The sequence below is a fragment of the Scyliorhinus torazame genome, chromosome 5 (assembly GCF_047496885.1).
Source record: "Scyliorhinus torazame isolate Kashiwa2021f chromosome 5, sScyTor2.1, whole genome shotgun sequence".
Lineage (NCBI taxonomy): Eukaryota > Metazoa > Chordata > Chondrichthyes > Carcharhiniformes > Scyliorhinidae > Scyliorhinus > Scyliorhinus torazame.
This window is the reverse complement of record NC_092711.1, coordinates 102,960,527-102,981,445: the sequence shown is the minus strand read 5'-3', so window position 1 is coordinate 102,981,445 and position 20,919 is coordinate 102,960,527. Positions and strand designations below refer to the sequence as shown.

At 48.5% G+C, this 20,919-nt stretch overlaps 1 protein-coding gene across 1 annotated transcript in view; it reads right to left on the bottom strand.

Annotated features, from left to right (window-relative positions):
- The window catches only part of LOC140417825 (uncharacterized), a 118,895-nt gene that overhangs the window by 51,516 nt on the left and 46,460 nt on the right, over window positions 1-20,919 (bottom strand). Inside the window, 2 exon segments of the mRNA XM_072501276.1 lie at window positions 19,659-19,807; window positions 20,445-20,667. Coding sequence (XP_072357377.1) covers window positions 19,659-19,807; window positions 20,445-20,667 — 372 coding nt within the window.

Here is a 20,919-nt window from a genome sequence, read left to right as displayed (position 1 = left end):
ACTATGTGTCCCCGTGAATAACAAAGTATCCTCTCTGCCTCTACAATCACCATGTCTACCTCTCCTGTCACCTTCGGGGATCTGTGGACATGCATTCTATCGCCCCTCTGTCCCGCTACAGATCATACCATTCATATTCTTTCCCTTTGCCGTGTTTGTCCTCCCCAAATGTATTTATTACCCCGCGCTTCTCTGGATTGACCTCAGTTTGCTACTTTTCTGGCCCGCTGATCAGTCTATTTGATGTCTTCCTGCAGCCATTGCAGCCTTGGTTCAAACATGGACAAAAGCGCTGAATGCCTGAGGTGAGAGTGACTGTCCTTGACATCAAGGCAGCACTTGACCGAGTATGGCATCAAGGAGCCCCAGCTAATCTGGAGTCAATGGGAATCAGGGTGAAAACTCTCCGCTGGTTGGAGTCGTACCTGGCACAAAGGAAGATGGTTGTGGTGGTTGGAGGCCAACCATTTCAGCTCCAGGACATCACTGCAGGAGTTCCTCAGGGCAGTGTCCTCGGCCCAACCATCCTCAGCTGCTTCATCAACGATCTGCCTTCATCATGGGGATGTTTGTGGATGACTGCACAATGTTCAGCACCATTTGCGACTCCTTAGATAATGAAGCAGCTCTTGTCCAAATGCAGCAAGACCTGGACAATATCCAGGCTTGTACTGATAAGTGGCAAGTTACATTCATGCCACACAAGTGTCAGGCAATGATCATCTCCTACAAGAGAGGATCTAACCATCGCCCCTTGACATTCAATGACATTACCATCGCTGAATCCCTTACAATCAACATCCACTGGTCAAAATCTGAACTGGACGTGCCACAGTAATACTGCGGCTGCCAGGGCAGGTCAAAGATGAGGAATCCTACGAAGGGTAACTCATCTCCTGAACCCCCCCCCCCCCCCAGCCTGTCCACCATCTGCAATGCACGAGTCAGGAGTGTAATGGAATATTCTCCACTTGCCTGGATGAGTGCAGCTCCAACAACACTCAAGAAGCTCAACAGCATCCAGGACAACGCCCGCTTGATTGCTCCCCCTTCCACGAACATTCAAACCATCCATCACCGACGAACAGTGGCAGCCGTGTGTACCATCTACAAGATGCACTGCAGTAACTCACCAATGTTCTTTAGTCAGCACCTTCCAAACCCATGACCATCTAGATGGCCACGAGCAGCAGATCATGGGAACCCCATCACCTGGAGGCTCCCCTCCAAGTCACTCACCACCCTGACTGGCAAATATGTCATTGTTTCTTCCTGTCGCTGGGAGAACATCCTGGAACGCACTCCCTCGCAGCACAGTGGGTGGACTGAATGACTGCAGCGGTTCAAGAAGAAAACTCCCCATCACGTTCTGAAGGGCATCGAGGGATGGGCAATAAATGCTGGCCTAACCAGTGAAGCCCACATTCCATAAATGAATAATAAAAGTCTGCAGCTTTCTTTCTCACTGTCAAAAAGAGGACCGTAAATGACTTAATGCTGTCCCCATGTTAAAGTCTAAAGCATTGATATAGAACTCAAGAAGCATGGAATCATGACCTGAGAAATCTAGAATCGCACTGGAAATACTCCACCAATCACAAACATACCCCTCGACCACTGCCCTTTGCTTCCTGCTGCTCCAGTTGATGTCACTTCCTGCACTTGTGATTGTTCTGGACATGAGAAGTATCCTGGTTTTCCCACGTGGAGCAGGACTGGAATCCCTGGCCAGGTCTTTAGTTATTTGATTAGTTGACTTAAGCAAAATAAATTTAAGATTAAAATAAATAAAGATTCATCAGCTTCTCACCAATCAGTTTCTTCCATTGAGCTGAAGTCACCTTTTACCGAGAATTAACTGAAATGTTTTTGATAATTGTTTTATTTAAATAAATTTAAAATACCCAATTCTTTTTTTTCCAATTAATGGACAATTTAGCATGCCCAATTCACCTACCCTGCACATCTTTAGGTTGTGGGGGTAAGACACACGCAGACACAGGGAGAATGTGCAAACTCCACATGGACAGCGATCCGGGGCCGAAACCAGGTCCTCAGCGCCGTCAGGCAGCAGTGCTAACCAGTATGCCATTGCACCATCCGTTTTTGTTAGTTGTTAATATCTAAACCTCTCAACTGATTAATTGACTGAGAAATTCAGACATCTTTACTCCTACAATCTCAACTTCATCTTTATCCCCTGGATTTGATGAATGGACCACGATTCTATGAATGATGATCAGATTGATTTCAGTTTTGTGATGACTAATGAATTGTCTCACTTTACAATTGATGAATGCAGTGACCAGGATGTGTTCTCCACAGGACTGGGATGCCCTGTCATTGCCTTTATTTATTTCATTATTAACTGACTGAAGCAACAATAAGCTGGAGGTTAAAATAAATAAAGATTCATCAGCCACTCACCAATCAGATCGTTCCATTTGCCTGAAGTCACGTTATTTTTATCAGGAATTAACTGAAATGATTTTCTTCATTCTTGTTACCGAAACAGCTCGGATTTTAACTTCCTGAAGAATTCAGATTTTTTCACTGTTACAATCGCTTGTCATTCAGCTTCAACTTTATCCTCACGATTTGATCAACAGAACACTGACTGCAATTATATAAATGATCAAATTGACTTCAGGTTTATACTAATTAATGAATCATGACTTACAGTTCATTAATACAGTGACCAGAACGCTTCTTGCATCATCTCCTTGCTCTTATATTCCAGGCCTCATCCAAGAAAAGATTCTTGGCTGCCTGATCGATCTCTCCAGCTACCTGTGGATAGGGACTCCAATGCCTCTCTGTTGCTCTACGTTCTCAGTATCATTCTATTTATAGTTCATTTCCTTGTCTTGTTTTCCCTCTGAAATTCATTATCTCTCACTGTTTGTAGCACAGTGGTTAACACTGTTCACAGCGTCAGGGTCCTAGGTTTGATTCCCAGCTTCGGTCACTGGTCTGTGCGGAGTCTGCACATTCTCTCCATGCCTGCCTGGGTTTCCTCCGTGTGCTACTCCCACAATTCCTGAAAGACATGCTTTTTAGGTGAATTGGACATGCTGAACTCTCCATCTGTGTACCTGAACAGGCGCCGGAATGTGGCGACTAGGGGGTTTTCACAGTCACTTCATTGCAGTGTTAATGTATGCCTACTTATGACAATAATAAAGATTATTATTAAATTGAATTCCGGGTTGGCAGGGTGGTGCAGTGGTTAGCACTGCTGTCTCATGGCGCTGAGGTCCCAGGTTTGATGCTGGCCCTGGGTCACTGTCCATGTGGAGTTTGCACGTTCTCCCCACGTCTGCGTGGGTCTCACCCCAAGTTAAAAGATGTGCAGGGTAGGTGGATTGGCCACGCTAAATTGCCGCTTAATTGGAAAAAAATTGGATGCTCTAAAAAAAAAAATTTAACGATTGAATTCCATTTGTAATTGTTCTACCCATGTGACCAGTCCATTGATATCTTCCTGCTGTCCACGGCTTTCTCCCTAAATGTCAACCATACATACAATTGTTGTACCAGAAAACTGTGAAGCCCCACTGGAAACAGGCATCCAAACATCATTCAATCCTGGATGTGATTCACAGCAGGAATAACAGCAGAATCCATCCCCTGTTGTCGCCTGTGAACTTGCTGATGTCTGAGCAGGTTGTTTGACTGAGCGAATCCCTTCCCACACACACAGCAGGTGTACGGCCTCTCCCCACTGTGAACTCGCTGGTGCTTCAGCAGATTCCATTTACTTTTAAATCCCTTCTCGCAATCAGAGCATTTGAAAGGTCTCTGATCAGTGTGAATAAGTTGGTGTGTAGTCAGGTGGGATGACTGAGTGAATTTCTTGTCACACACGGGGCAAGTGTACGGTCTCTGTCCAGTGTGAACCCGCTGGAGTACCAGAAGGTCGGATGAATCAATGAATTGCTGCCTACACACACGGCAGGAGAAGTCTCTCCCCAGTGTGAACTCGGTGTCTCAGAAGGTGGGCTAATCGGGTGAATCCCTTCCCACAATCGGAACAGGTGAATGGCCTCTCTCCGGTGTGAATGCGTTGGTGTTTCAGAAGATCCCTTATACTTTTAAATGTTTTCACACATTCAGAACAATTAAAAGGTCTCTGATCAGTGTGAACAAATTGGTGTGTCTGGAGGTTCGATCCACAAGTGAATCTCTTCCCACACATGGAGCAGGTGAACGGCCTCTCCTCAGTGTGAGTGCGTTGATGTATCAATAAATAATTTTTACTTTTAAAGCTCTTCTCAAACTCAGAACAATTAAAAGATCTCTGATCAGTGTGAACACGTTGGTGTGTCCGGAGGCTCGATGACTGAGTGAATCCTTTCCCACAAATGGCGCAGGTGAATGGCCTCTCTCCAGTGTGAGTGCGTTGATGTAACAGTAAATCCTTTCTGTGTTTAAAGTTCTTTTCACAGTCAGCACATTTAAATGGTCTCTGGTCAGAGCGGACCTGGTGGTGAGTTAGGAGTTTTGATAAAGTATTAAATCCCTTTCCACATTCCAGACAGGTGAAAGGCCTTTCACCACTGTAAACATGCTGGTGTATGATGAGGTATGATGACCGAGTGAATCCCTTCCCACACGTGGAGCAGGTGAATGGCCTTTCCCCAGTGTGACTACGTAATTGAATCCCATCCCACAGTCCCCACATTTCCACGGTTTCTCCATGGGTATCGACAGGTTTATCAGATGTCGGTAAGATGCAGATTTGAGGTCACTATCAGATCAGCCGTGATGTTATTAAATGCTGGAACAGGCTCACGGGGCTGAATGTCCAATTGCTGCTTCATGATTCCTATCGTGCGAATGTCCTTTTGTCTCTTCAGCTTGGATTCAGTTTGTTGTGGGCAAATTCTCCACTTCTAACCCCTAGTAAAAGGAGGTCATCAATGTCAGTCCAGGATAGAAATTCTTAAAGAGACAATTCTAGTTTCTCTGGAACATTTTTTCCTCTCCTGTTCCCCCAAAGCTGTCAATCCCAGTCCCACACACTCTCCCTCCCTCCTTCCTGGGCTGAAATCAAAACCCATCTCCCCATCTGCACCATTTATTTCCTCCACTCCCAGTTTTCTCTCTCCCTTTCCTCTGCCTGGGATCAGTTCTCCAGCTCCTGTCTGCAGACTGACAATAAAACCAATGGGTCTTATTGGGGGTTTGGGGCCTCCAGCGGGTGTTTGTGAATCCTCCCCGCCCATCTGCCAGTGTTTCCTTCCTTGCCAGAGATCAGAGTCCTCATTGATTTGAGTGCAAAGTGTAAGCTCTTATTTCTTGTGCCCCTCCCCCATCCTCTGATGTGAACCATCCTCCAATGTCTGGAGCAGGATGGTGCCCGTTAACCTGGGCCTGTTCCCGGGAGGGAGGGACAAGCTCCGCAGCTGCAAACCAGGGAGCTGACAATGATTGTGAAGGGTTTGCTCCAGCTCACAATGCCCGGGGACTGATTGACGGCGGGTTCGGAGCTACAGGAAGAGGGGGCGTAGCTGGAGGACCGAACTAGAGAAGGTGGTCCTCCAACCAATCAGAGTGAATGGGAGGCGGGGTAGAGCCTCATGCGGCGCTTAATCTGGGCCTTTCTGGGATAAAAGTCCGAGCAACTTCCGCCGGAGCAACTTTTGCCGTCAAATGTCATCCCTCCCTCCCGACTTACCCGGTGGTATCTGACCGTTTGAAAATTTCCAAACGATCGCCTGAACCGGAGTTACTCTCTTTTTTTAAAAAATATGTTTGTATTAAGAATTTTTCAACAATATTTTCCACCTTACAAACAAAACGCCCCCCCCCACCGTAACAAAAAAAAGAAAGAGAACTTGCGTGGCAAGACATGAACATGGGAAGTCAATAAGATACAGAACTTTGTACATTGGATTCATCCCGTACATGTCAGTTTCCGGATTATTCATGTGTTTTCTTGCTCAAATGCCCCCCAAAGAAACCCCCCTCCCCCCGCTCCCTCCCCTCCCCTCCCCCCCTCCCCTCCCCTCCCCCACCCCACGAACGATGACCCCCCCTCCCCCCCCCGGGTTGCTGCTGCTGCTGTCCGACCTTCATCTAATGCTCCGCGAGATGGTCTAGGAACGGTTGCCACCGCCTGTAGAACTCCTGCGCAGACCCTCTCAAGGCAAACTTTATCCTCTCCAACTTGATAAACCCAGCCATATCATTTATCCAGGCCTCCACGCTGGGGGGCTTCGCCTCCTTCCACATTACAAACAACAAAGAACAAAGAAATGTACAGCACAGGAAAAGGCCCTTCGGCCCTCCAAGCCCGTGCCGACCATGCTGTCCGACTAAACTACAATCTTCTACACTTCCTGGGTCCGTATCCCTCTATTCCCATCCTATTCATGTATTTGTCAAGATGCCCCTTAAATGTCACTATCATCCCTGCTTCCACCACTTCCTCCGGTAGCAAGTTCTAGGCACCCACTACCCTCTGCGTAAAAAACTTGCCTCATACATCTACTCTAAACCTTGCCCCTCTCACCTTAAACCAATGCCCCCTAGTAATTGACCCCTCTACCCCGGGGAAAAGCCTCTGACTATCCACTCTGTCTATGCCCCTCATAATTTTGTAGACCTCGATCAAGTCGCCCCTCAACCTCCTTCGTTCCAGTGAGAACAAACCGAGTTTATTCAACCGCTCCTCATAGCTAATGCCCTCCATACCAGGCAACATTCTGGTAAATCTCTTCTGCACCCTCTCTAAAGCCTCCACATCCTTCTGGTAGTGTGGCGACCAGAATTGAACACTCTACTCCAAGTGTGGCCTAACTAAGGTTCTATACAGCTGCAACATGACTTGCCAATTCTTATACTCAATGCCCCGGCCAATGAAGGCCAGCATGCCGTATGCCTTCTTGACTACCTTCTCCACCTGTGTTGCCCCTTTCAGTGACCTATGGACCTGTACTCCTAGATCTCTTTGACTTTCAATACTCTTGAGGGTTCTACCATTCACTGTATATTCCCTACCTGCATTAGACCTTCCAAAATGCATTACCTCACATTTGTCTGGATTAAACTCCATCTGCCATCTCTCCGCCCAAGTCTCCAAACAATCTAAATCCTGCTGTATCCTCTGACAGTCCTCATCGCTATCCGCAATTCCACCAACCTTTGTGTCGTCTGCAAACTTACTAATCAGACCAGTTACATTTTCCTCCAAATCATTTATATATACTACAAACAGCAAAGGTCCCAGCACTGATCCCTGTGGAACACCACTGGTCACAGCCCTCCAATTAGAAAAGCATCCTTCCATTGCTACACTCTGCCTTCTATGACCTAGCCAGTTCTGTATCCACCTTGCCAGCTCACCCCTGATCCCGTGTGACTTCACCTTTTGTACTAGTCTACCATGAGGGACCTTGTCAAAGGCCTTACTGAAGTCCATATAGACAACATCCACTGCCCTACCTGCATCAATCATCTTTGTGACCTCCTCGAAAAACTCTATCAAGTTAGTGAGACACAACCTCCCCTTCACAAAACCATGCTGCCTCTCACTAATACGTCCATTTGCTTCCAAATGGGAGTAGATCCTGTCTCGAAGAATTCTCTCCAGTAATTTCCCTACGACTGAAGTAAGGCTCACCGGCCTGTAGTTCCCTGGATTATCCTTGCTACCCTTCTTAAACAGAGGAACAATATTGGCTATTCTCCAGTCCTCCGGGACATCCCCTGAAGACAGTGAGGATCCAAAGATTTCTGTCAAGGCCTCAGCAATTTCCTCTCCAGCCTCCTTCAGTATTCTGGGGTAGATCCCATCAGGCCCTGGGGACTTATCTACCTTAATATTTTTTAAGACACCCAACACCTCGTCTTTTTGGATCTCAATGTGACCCAGGCTATCTACACACCCTTCTCCAGACTCAACATCTACCAATTTCTTCTCTTTGGTGAATACTGATGCAAAGTATTCATTTAGTACCTCACCCATTTCCTCTGGCTCCACACATAGATTCCCTTGCCTATCCTTCAGTGGGCCAACCCTTTCCCTGGCTACCCTCTTGCTTTTTATGTACGTGTAAAAAGCCTTGGGATTTTCCTTAACCCTATTTGCCAATGACTTTTCGTGACCCCTTCTAGCCCTCCTGACTCCTTGCTTCAGTTCCTTCCTACTTTCCTTATATTCCACACAGGCTTCGTCTGTTCCCAGCCTTTTAGCCCTGACAAATGCCTCCTTTTTCTTTTTGACGAGGCCTACAATATCTCTCGTTATCCAAGGTTCCCGAAAATTGCCGTATTTATCCTTCTTCCTCACAGGAACATGCCGGTCCTGAATTCCTTTCAACTGACACTTGAAAGCCTCCCACATGTCAGATGTTGATTTGCCCTCAAACATCCGCCCCCAATCTATGTTCTTCAGTTCCCGCCTAATATTGTTAACATTAGCCTTCCCCCAATTTAGCACATTCATCCTAGGACCACTCTTATCCTTGTCCACCAGCACTTTAAAACTTACTGAATTGTGGTCACTGTTCCCGAAATGCTCCCCTACTGAAACATCTACCACCTGGCCGGGCTCATTCCCCAATACCAGGTCCAGTACCGCCCCTTCCCTCGTTGGACTGTCCACATATTGTTTTAAGAAGCCCTCCTGGATTAGCAAGATCCTTCGCCAGTCTACTAGGGACGCAAAGGCCAGAATGCCAGCCTCTTTCGCCTCCTGCACTCCCGGCTCGTCCACTACTCCAAATAGTGCTAACCACCGGCTTGGCTTTACCCGGACTTTCACCACCTTAGATACTGTTCCCATAACTCCCGTCCAGAACCCCTCCAGTGCCGGGCATGACCAAAACATATGGACATGGTTCGCCGGACTTCCTGAGCACCTCCCACATCTGTCCTCCACCCCAAAGAACCTACTCAGCCTCGTCCCCGTCATATGCGCTCAATGAACCACCTTAAAATGTATCAGGCTAAGCCTGGCACACGAGGAAGAGGAATTAACCCTACTTAGGGCATCAGCCCACAGCCCCTCCTCAATCTCCTCCCCCAACTCCTCCTCCCATTTCCCCTTCAGCTCCTCTACCAAAGCCTCCCCCTCTTCTTTCATCTCCTGGTATATCGCCGACACCTTGACCTCTCCAACCTATACGCCCGATATCACCCTATCTTGAACCCCCTGTGCTGGGAGTAGCGGAAATTCCCTCACCTGCCGCCTCACAAACGCCCTCACCTGCATGTACCTGAAAGTGTTAACCGGCGGTAGCCCAAACGTCTCCTCCAGCGCCCCTAAGCTCGCAAACGTCCCGTCAATGAACAGGTCCCCCAATCTTCTGATCGGAGTTACTCTCAATACTCCGCATGCTCCAGCTCACCATGCCCCGGGGAGTGATTGACAGCATCTCCAGACCAATAGGAAGAGGGGGCGGGACTGGAGGACCGAGCTGATCCTCCAACCAATCGGAGTGAATGAGGGGCGGAGCTGATCCCGGATCTCCCTCATTGGCTGAAACTCTGCATCATTTTGAAAACTGATTTGTCTCAATCTCCAGGAGAAAACTGGACCTTTCTGTTTGTGGCTTTAAACAGATGAGAGGAAATGATGGGATCTGGAAAGTGTCATGATATCCATATTAACATATCATGGTGCAAACACACACACACTGATGGACAGGTCGACGGACCAATCACCACACACGCAACATCACAGCCAATCACCAGTGAGAGCACACGCACTATAAAACAGGGAACACCACAGTTCCCGCTCATTCCACCAGGAGATAGCTCAGAGCACAGAGCTCACAGCGTGACACTCAGACATACACCATGTGCTGAGTGCCTCTCTAAGTTAGTGCTAGGGCTGGGTCCACAAGTTAACTGGTGAAGTACGAACCACAGCCAGAAGTTAACAGTTGTTATTATAATAAAACAAAGTTGTACCATCTACAACCGTGTTGGTTCGTTTGTACATCGGAACACCCAACACGACATGATACCAGGCTTGGAAACTCGCCAGCAACTGTGAGACCTACCTGCACATCTTCAGAGATCTGCCATCCTGCGCCATGGACACCATCAGCCCAGAGCAGCCGCTCCAAATCACTGGAAATCTCGGTGTCAACTGGAAGCTGTTTAAACAGCGTTTCCAGCTCTTCCTAGTAGTCACAGACAGGAAGACTGCATCGGACACCAGGAAGATCGCCCTCCTCCTCTCCACGGCAGGGCAACACGCCATCCACATCTACAACTCCCTGGCATTCGCAGAAGGCGAGGACAAGACCAAGTACAAGACAGTCCTTCTAAAACATGAGCAACACTTCAGCGTCAAAGTGAATGAGAGCTTCGAGAGGTACCTCTTCCAGCAGCGCCTGCAGGGTAAGGATGAGCCTTTTCAATCCTTCTTGACACACCTCCGTATCCTCGCGCAGTCCTGCGGCTATGAGGCCACCTCCGATTCCATGATTCAGGACCAGACAGTTTTTGGGGTCACCTTGGACACCCTACGACAGCAGCTCCTTAAAATAAACAGCCTCACCCTAGCCACCGCCATCGAAACCTGCATCCTCCACAAAAACGCGACCAGCCGGTACTCCCAATTCCAGGCGGCCGAATCGGCACGGCAGGGGTCCTACGAGGCCGAGCGGGTCCAGTTGATCGAGTACCTCCCGGCCCGCGGCCCGGACGAGGGTGGCCATTTTGCGCCCTTTCCGAGGCCTCCCGCGCTTGTACGCGCCAAAAGAGGGGACGTCGACACAGAAGGACGTGATGCGCAGGCGCGCTCTACGCAGGACCGGACTGCGCATGCGTGGTGGTGCAATGAACGCCATTATGTCACGACGTGCGGCAACTGGGGATCCGCACACTTAAAGCGGCAATGTCCAGCCAAAACTCGACAATGCCTCCGCTGTGGCAAGATGGGCCACTACGCTGCCTGCTGTCCAGCAGCTCAACCTGCCAATGCTCCGCAATTCCACCAGCCTCGCAGGAACGTGCGGGCCAGTCAGCCTCCATACACCGAGTCATACCCTGACGACGTACAGACCGGTGATACCGACGACCGGGAAGCCTTCCGCGTTGCGGTAATAGACAGAAATCAGATGTCCCCAAGTAGGACCCACCAGCCGATGCCAGTGCACAGCGTTAATCCGGGCGATGAATGGTGTGCCACCCTAACGGTCAACCGATCACCAATCACATTCCGTTTAGACACTGGTACCTCCGCCAATCTCTGTGCATGGTCAGCCTTCTACACCTTGAAGGTCAAACTACCGATTAAGCCATACCGCTGCCAGTTGGTCGATTACAACGGTAATGTTATCCCGACCATGGAGTCTTGCCAGCTCGAGGTTGCACACAATTCATACACAGCCACACTGTCTTTTGAGATAGTTGGATCCTCGAAGGACTCTCTGCTAGGCTCACAGGCATGCAAGATCCTCCACCTCGTTCAGTGGGTATACACTCTGTCTCCAGAAAGCATGTCTGATTTCCCGGATGCAGACTTTAGGGCACAGCTCCACTCACTCCTCGCCCACAACCAGCAGGTTTTCGAGGGCATGGGCACACTGCCCTACACTTACAGAATACGGCTCAAACCAGACGCCACCCCGGTCATTCACGCACCTCGTAGAGTCCCAGCACCACTCAAGGACCGCCTCAAGCAGCAGCTGCAGGATCTGCAGGGCCAAGGAGTGCTTTCCCGGGTGACGGAGCCTACGCCATGGGTCAGCTCCATGGTGTTCGTAAAAAAGCCCTCTGGCGAACTCTGTATCTGCATCGACCCGAAAGACCTGAATAATAACATCATGAGGGAACACTACCCCATACCCAAACGGGAAGAAATCACGAGCGAAATGGCCCGGGCTAAACTTTTTACCAAGCTTGATGCCTCAAAGGGCTTTTGGCAGATTCAGCTGGATCAGTCCAGCAGGAAGCTGTGTACTTTCAACACTCCCTTTGGCAGATACTGCTACAATAGGATGCTGTTTGGCATCATCTCGGCATCCGAGGTGTTTCATCGAATCATGGAACAGATGATGGAGGGCATCGAAGGGGTTCGCTTCTATGTTGACAACGTCATCATCTGGTCTACCACACCACAGGAGCACATCAGTCGTCTCCAGTGTGTCTTTGCTCGGATACGAGAACACGGCCTGCGCCTCAACCGAGCCAAGTATTCTTTTGGCCAAACTGAGCTAAAGTTTCTGGGGGAACCACATATCCCGGTCAGGGGTGCTTCCGGATGCAGACAAAGTGACAGCTATTGCAGCCGGCAGACAAGAAGGCAGTGCTACGCTTTCTCGGGATGGTCAACTTCCTGGGGAAGTTTATTCCCAACCTTGCCTCCCACACAACGGCTCTTCGCCACCTAGTAAAGAAGACTAGTGAGTTCCAGTGGCTTCCCGCACACCAGAAGGAATGGGAGGAGCTCAAGATCAAGCTCACCACCGCCCCGGTATTGGCGTTCTTCGACACTACACGAGATACAAAGATCTCGCCTGATACCAGCCAGTCCGGCATTGGGGCGGTACTCCTGCAACGGGACAACACTGCAGCATGGGCCCTGGTCGCCCATTCCTCGCAGGCCATAACCCCCACAGAACAGCGCTATGCGCAGATTGAGAAGGAGTGCCTGCGTTTGTTAACCGGCATAGATAAATTCCACGACTATGTGTATGGTCTTCCTCAGTTCACCGTGGAGACCGACCTTCGCCCCCTGGTCGGCATCATACAAAAGGACCTCAATGAGATGACCCTTCGCCTCCAGCGCATTCTGCTCAAGCTCCAGAGGTACGACATCCAACTGGTCTACACCCCGGGAAAGGACCTCTTCATCGCGGATGCCCTGTCCAGAGCAGTGAGCACACCGCCCGAATCGGGGGGTTTGTCTGTCAGGTCGAAGCACATGTAGCCTTCACATCGGCCAATCTGCCAGCTACTGATGCAAGTCTGGCCCACATTCGCCGTGAGACTGCGGCTGACCCCCTTCTACAACATGTGATGCGCCACATGACGGAAGGGTGGCTCAAGGGGCAGTGCCCACAATTCTACAATGTCCGGGATGACTTGGCCGTCATTGATGGTGTCCTCCTAAAGTTGGACCGGATTGTGATCCCACACAGCATGCACAGGCTTGTCCTCGAACAATTGCACGAAGACCATCTCGGGGTTGAAAAGTGCAGGCGGAGGGGCCGAGAAGCTGTGTACTGGCCGGGCATCAACGACGACATCGCCAACATGGTGCTCAACTGCCCCACCTGCCAAAGTTTTCAGCCGGCGCAACCCCCTGAGACGCTTCAGCCCTATGAGTTGGTAACGTCCCCCTGGGCAAAGGTGGGTGTGGACCTTTTTCATGCGCTCGGCAGGGACTACGTCATCATAATTGACTATTTTTCCAATTATCCGGAGGTCATACGCCTGTACGACTTGACATCATCAGCTGTAATCAGAGCATGTAAAGAAACCTTCGCTCGCCATGTCATTCCGCTTACCGTCATGTCAGATAATGGGCCCTGTTTTGCGAGCCAAGAATGGTCTTCTTTTGCCGCTTCATATGGCTTCACACACGTAACGTCCAGCCCTCTGCATCCCCAGTCAAATGGCAAGACAGAAAAGGGCATCCATATCGTGAAGCGGCTCCTCTGCAAGGCTGCTGATGCCGGATCTGACTTCTGTTTAGCCCTGCTGGCCTATCGCTCGGCCCCACTGTCCACAGGCCTCTCACCAGCCCAGCTGTTGATGGGTCGTGCCCTCAGGACCACTGTGCCGTCCATTCATGTTCCTGAACCCGACCATGCTCCAGTACTGCAAAGGATGCGACAGCAGCGTGCTCAGCAGAAGGTGGCACATGACACTCGGGCAACTGATCTTCCTGCCCTGGCGCCTGGAGACAACATCCGCATACACCTACCAGAGGGTGGCTGGTCGGCAACTGCCGAGGTTCTCCGCCGCGCGGCTCCCCGCTCGTTCCTGGTTCGCATGCCTGATGACTCCATTCGCCGGTGTAATCGGCGGGCCCTTCGGCTGCTTCCACGCTCGCTACGTGATCATGCACCGGTGCCATGCCCTCCTGTTGTCCCTGATGTCGACTTCATAGAGCTTCCTGCCACTCTGCCTATTCCTCTATCGCCCATGGCCAGGCCCATTCCTCAGCCGGTGGATCCTGACCCACCCTTGAGGCGGTCAACCCAAATTCATCACCCACCTACTAGGCTGGACTTATGAGTCTGTTTGCACATTGGACTCACTGAATTGTTGTGCAGCAATGTTAACATGTTTCTCTTTTTGTCGTTCCAGGAGTTCTCTTTCGAGATTTGATGATTGCACTTGTTTTGTTTGTGGTACAACCTCGTTGCTATGTTGCACCTGACACCTTCCTATGTATATTGTTTAGCCTCATGTACATGTTGTAAATATTGCACACACATACTCAGCCGCACTCAGTACACACCAATATTTATTACCATGTAGGCACATATTCTTGTGAAAAGAGAGGATGTCATGATATCCATATTAACATATCATGGTGCAAACACACACACACTGATGGACAGGTCGACGGACCAATCAACACACACGCAACATCACAGCCAATCACCAGTGAGAGCACACGCACTATAAAACAGGGGATACCACAGTTCCCGCTCATTCCACCAGGAGATAGCTCAGAGCACAGAGCTCACAGCGTGACACTCAGATATACACCATGTGCTGAGTGCCTCTCTAAGATGCTAGGGCTGGGTCCACAGGTTAACTGGTGAAGTACGAACCACAGCCAGAAGTTAACAGTTGTTATTATACAGAATAATAAAACAGAGTTTTACCATCTACAACCATGTTGGTTTGTTTGTGTATCGGAACACCCAACATGACAGAAAGCAGCAGATTCTTCATGTTGTTCCAGGAAAATGGGGCCTGTGGAATGACAGGTTTTACACAGCACACGGTCAACCTGTGGTTTCACGCTGGGTAAAGAATCTGCAAACAAGGCAAGGGACTAAATCATCAATGGTAGGACCCTAGGAAGTACAGAGGATCAGAGGGGCCTTGGTGTGCATGTCCATTGGTGGACATGTAGATAAGGTGATTAAAAATATAACATGGAATACTTAATAGAAATACTTGAATAAAAAATGATACAATACTTGAACAAAAGAGGCCTGGCCAAATCCCATTCACCACCACTCTACTCCGCCTGGCTGAACTTGTTCTATCGCTCAACAACTTCTCCTTTAATTCATCTCACTTTCTCCAAATCAAAGGTAGAAATGGGTACCCACATGGGTCTGAGCTATGCTTGCCTTTTTATGGGGTATGTGGAACATTCCTTGTTCCATGCCTACCTGGGTCCCCTCCCACAACCCCTTTACCGGTACATCGATTACTATTTTGGTGCTGCTTCATGCTCTCATCCGGAACTGGAAAAATTCATCAACTTCGCTTCCAGTTTCCACCCCTTCATCACTTTCAACTGGTCCATCTCAGACTCCTCCCCTCCCTTCCCTTTGTTGACCTTGCTGGCACCATTTCCGGCCATAGACTATCTGCTAATATCTATTACAATCCCACTGACTCCCACAGCTATCTTCGCACCCTACAACCTGTATGGACTCCGTCCCTTTCTCTCAGATCCTCCGCCTCCGACGCATTTGTCCCAATGATGCCACTTACCAAGGTGATGCTTCAAATGTGTTCCTTCTTCCTCAACCATCATTTATCACCTCCAGCTGTTGACAGGGCCCTCAACAGTGTGCGGTCCATCTCCCACACCACTACCCTCACCCCGTCCGCTCCCCCCAAGAACATGGATAGAATCCCCCTCATTCACACATTTCACCCCACCAGCCTCCGTATGCAAAGCATAATCCTCTGCTATTTTCGCCAACTTCAGCGTGATGTCACCACCAAACACATCTTCCTTCCACTCCCTCTGTCAGCATTCCACAAACACCATTCCCAACGAGATAAACTAGTCCACTCTTCCACCATACCCAACACCTCTCCCATCACCCATGGCATCTTCCCATGCAATTGCGGAAGGTGCAACACCTATCCTTTTACCTCTTCCATGCTTAACATCCCAGGCCCAAAACTTTCATTCCAGGTTAAAGCAACGTTTCACATGCACCTCTTTCAATTTGGTCTATTGCATTCACTGCTCCCAATGTGGTCTCTGTATTGGAGAAACCAAACGTAGACCTTCGGTCTCTGCGCATTCAGGACCCTGACCTTTCCGTTGATTGCCATTTTAACACAAGACCATGTTACCATGCCCACATGTCTGTCCTTGGCCTGCTGCAATGTTCCAGTGAAGCTCAACGCAAACTGGAGGAACAGCATCTCATCTTCCGGTTCGACACGCGACAGCCTTCCAGTCTCAACATTGAATTCAACAACTTCAGATGATTAGTTCTAGCCCACCTCGACCCCTTTGTTTTCATTCCATTTAATTTTAACTGTCTTTTACCTTTTATTTCTTTGTCTGTCTTTATATATATTTCCCCCCCACTCTTTCCCCCTATCTGATCCCCCCTTTCCCACTGTTACCAGACTCCTAAACGACCCTCTTATGGACTGACCTCAGTAACACTACACCCCTGTATGCTTCACCCGATGCCGGTGCTTATGTAGTTACATTATGTACCTTGTGTTGCCCTATTATGTATTTTCTTTTATTTCCTTTTCTTTTCGTGTACTTTATCATAGAATTTATCATAGAATTTACAGTGCAGAAGAGATAACAAATAGGTTAGACCAAGGAGAGCCAATGGATGTTATCTATCTTGACTTCCAAAAGGCCTTTGATAAGGTGCCTCACGGGAGACTGCTGAGTAAAATAAGGGCCCATGGTATTCGAGGCAAGGTACTAACATGGATTGACGATTGGCTGTCAGGCAGAAATTTGGGATAAAAGGTTCTTTTTCGGAATGGCAACCGGTGACGAGTGGTGTCCCGCAGGGTTCAGTGTTTGGGCCACAGCTGATCTCTTTATATATTAACGATCTAGATGACGGGACTGGGGGCATTCTGGCTAAGTTTGCCGATGATACAAAGATAGGTGGAGGGGCAGGTAGTATGGAGGAGGTGGGGAGGCTGCAGAAAGATTTAGACAGTTTAGGAGAGTGGTCCAAGAAATGGCTGATGAAACTCAACGTGGGCAAGTGCGAGGTCTTGCACTTTGGAAAAAAGAATAGAGGCGTGCACTATTTTCTAAACGGTGACAAAATTCATCATACTGAAGTGCAAAGGGACTTGGGAGTCCTAGTCCAGGATTCTCTAAAGGTAAACTTGCAGGTTGAGTCCATAATTAAGAAAGCAAATGCAATGTTGTCATTCATCTCAAGAGGCTTGGAATATAAAAGCAGAGATGTACTTCTGAAGCTTTATAAAGCATTAGTTAGGCCCCATTTAGAATACTGTGAGCAATTTTGGGCCCCACACCTCAGGAAGGACATACTGGCACTGGAGCGGGTCCAGCGGAGATTCACACAGATGATCCCAGGAATGGTAGGCCTAACATACGATGAACGTCCGAGGATCCTGGGATTATATTCATTGGAGTTTAGGAGGTTGAGGGGAGATCTGAAAGAAACTTACAAGATAATGAATGGCTTTGATAGGGTGGATGTAGGGAAGTTGTTTCCATTAGCAGGGGAGACTAGGACCCGGGGGCACAGCCTTAGAATAAAAGGGAGTCACTTTAGAACAGAGATGAGGAGAAATTTCTTCAGCCAGAGAGTGGTGGGTCTGTGGAATTCATTGCCACAGAGGGCGGTGGAGGCCGGGACGTTGAGTGTCTTTAAGACAGAAGTTGATAAAATCTTGATTTCTCGAGGAATTAAGGGCTATGGAGAGAGAGCGGATAAATGGAGTTTAAATCAGCCATGATTGAATGGTGGAGTGGACTCGATGGGCTGAATGGCCTTACTTCCGCTCCTATGTCTTATGGTCATATGGTAATGTTTGGAATTTAAATTATCAAAGCCGCAGGGGCTGAGCATGTGGAGGGGAGGTTGGGGAAAGTAGATTGTGAGTGAGCAGGGATAGTTGGAGTGAGTGAGGAAGGAGGTCTGAAGCCAGGAACCTGTGAGTGAGATGGGGAGGGGGGTTGACAGAAAGGCTTCTGACTGAGTTGGGTGAGGACGTTTGATGAGAATGACCTGAATGGGCAATGGTAGTTAGGATTAAGGGAATAGGCTTCTGTCGGTCAAGGGAGGGGATATTGACAGAGTTTTTGTGTTTATATGTTGGGGACCAGCATGGAGTGTCTAAGATCCAAGAGAGCTCTGTGCACACTGTTGGTGGGTAGAACAGGCAGAGTGTAAGTCAAATATTTTATATTTGGAATGTTATAAGGGCATATTTCATATTTTTGGTTCTGGACAACTGTTGGGCCTCCTCCACCATGTAAATGGTGTGCACTTGATACCCCTGATAAAGCCACGTGTCTCCAGTTTCCACAATTTTCACTCTCAACAGGTTTCATCCTTCCCCCATCAATTGTTTTGTCATCACGCCCCCCCCCCCCCCCCCCCCCCCCCCCCAAGATGTCCCCTTTTCTCCAGTGGATTTGGTCACTCCTGAACAGGTATTAGTGTGAATCCGCACACAAGCAGCAGATTTTGACATGACCTTGTGTGGAGTTGAATCTGAGGCTGGCAAGGGAATGATTTGGAGCCGTTAAGGATTGAGGTGACAAAGGAATGAATGAATTTCAGTAGCAGATGAGATGAGGCAGCAGCACATCTGGACAAGGTTACTGAGGTGGAAATAGACAGTCTTAGTGATGTGTCATCAAAAAAACAGTTTGGGATGAAATTTGATAACCAGATTATGAACAGATTGGTTCAGCCTCAAAGAGTTGCAATAGAGATAGTAGCTAGGGAGTGGGATATGTAACAGAAACTGAAGATGATTGCTTTCCTCGTCCCGATATTTAAATGGAGGACATTTCTGCTTATCCAGTACTGAGTCAGACAATTCGAGACATTTTCTGACTTGGAGGGACACTTGGAGATGATAGTGGAGGTTAATGGTTTTGGATGTTACATGAGAGCTGTGGTCGAGTTTTAGATAAAATCCTCTCCTTCAAACCTTCCCACTCCCACCTCCCTCTTCCTCTCTCCCCCAGACCAGGAGGTGTAGGCCCAGATCAGGTGGCAGCTTCCCTTCCCAGAAGGACATTGGTGAACCAGTTGTTTTTTATGACAATCCAGAAGTTTTCATGGTCACGTTTCCTAGTGCCGGTCCCACAAATGAGGGATTCATCCAACTCCATTTCACAAGCTGCCTTTGTGTTTATCACTCTCTTTTTCTCCTCTTTGAATTCATTTTTCAGGATATTGGAAGGGGTGATTTGTAAATATCACATCAGGATGTAACAGTCACTCGACTCATCAGAGCCAGAACATTATCAGCTTTTGAACATGGAATCAAAAAAATCCGCTCACAATGGGGAGAAAGTGTTTCCATGTTCTGTGTGTGGACGAAGCTTCAGCCAATCATCAAACTTGTCAAAACACAAGTGTTGTCCCATGGGGGAGAAACCGTGGAAATGTGGAGACTGTGGGAAGGGATTCAATTACCCGTCTGAGCTGCATATTCACCAACGCAGTCACACCGGGGAGAGACCATTCACCCGTTCTGTGTGTGAGAAAGGATTCACTAAATCATCTGACCTTCTGAGACACCAGCGAGTTCACACTGGGGAAAGACCGTTCATCTGCTTTGTGTGTCGGAAAGGCTTCAGAACTTCGTACCACCTCCTGAAACACCATCATATCCACAGTGAGGAGAGACCTTTTCAATGTTCTTACTGTGAGAAAAACTATAAAAGGAAAAGAGATCTGTTGAGCCATAAACTCACTCACACCGGGGAGAAGCCGTTCACCTGCTCCGTTTGTGGGAAAGGATTCGCCCGTTCATTCGATCTGCTGACACACCAACTTGTTCATACTGATCAGAGGCCGTTTAAATATCCTGACTGTGAGAAGAGCTTTAAAAGCCGGAAGGATCTGCTGACACATGAACGCACTCAAACCAGGGAGACCTTTCATCTGTTCTTTCTGTGGGAAAGGTTTCTCTTGGAAGTCCAACCTACTTAAGCACCAGCGGAGTTACACTGGGGAGAGGCCGTTCATCTGCTCAGTGTGTGGAAAGGGATTCATTCAGTCATCCCACATGCTGAGATACCAGCGAGTTCACAAGTGACTGCAGGGATTGGATTTGGATTCTGCTGTTAATCACATCTGGACTGAACCATCTTCACTCTGACAGCTGGAGTTTGTTGCTGCCGGTATTAATAAGCCTGAAAGCTGGGGTGTGCATTGATGTTCTGTATAAATATTGATTAAATCAGCTTTGATTCAGACACTGTGTTTTGAATATTCGGTTTCCTCAATGATAAGAGGAGACTGATTGATCTCCTGTTACTGACTGGGACATTATTTTTGATCTTTTCTTACTCTGAATTATTTCTGTTCTCTGGTTCACCTTCTCCCAGATTAAACACTGAGCTTTCATCAATCCTATCAATCTGTTGCAGACATTGGGCGGTTGGTGAATTTCACCTGATGTTGGTGTCAGTTGCCCTCGGAAGATTTCCCAGTTTTCTGAAATTCCAGTGCGGTTCTGTGTTGATGTAATGATCCGAGTTTCAGTTCCAATGCTGATGATGGAGGGCCTGTGCTGACAGAACCACAGAATCATTACAGTTCAGGAAGAGGCCATTCAGCCCATCGAGTCTGCACTGCTCACTGAAAGAACATTCTACCTAATCCCACTCCCCTGCCTTATCCCTGTAACCTTGCACATTCTTTCTTTTCAGATAAAAATCCAATTCCCGTTTAAATACCTTGATTGGAGCTGCCTCCATCACCCTCTTAAGATGTTCGTTCCAGACTCCAACCACCCTCTGGGTGAAAACCTTTTTCCTCGCAT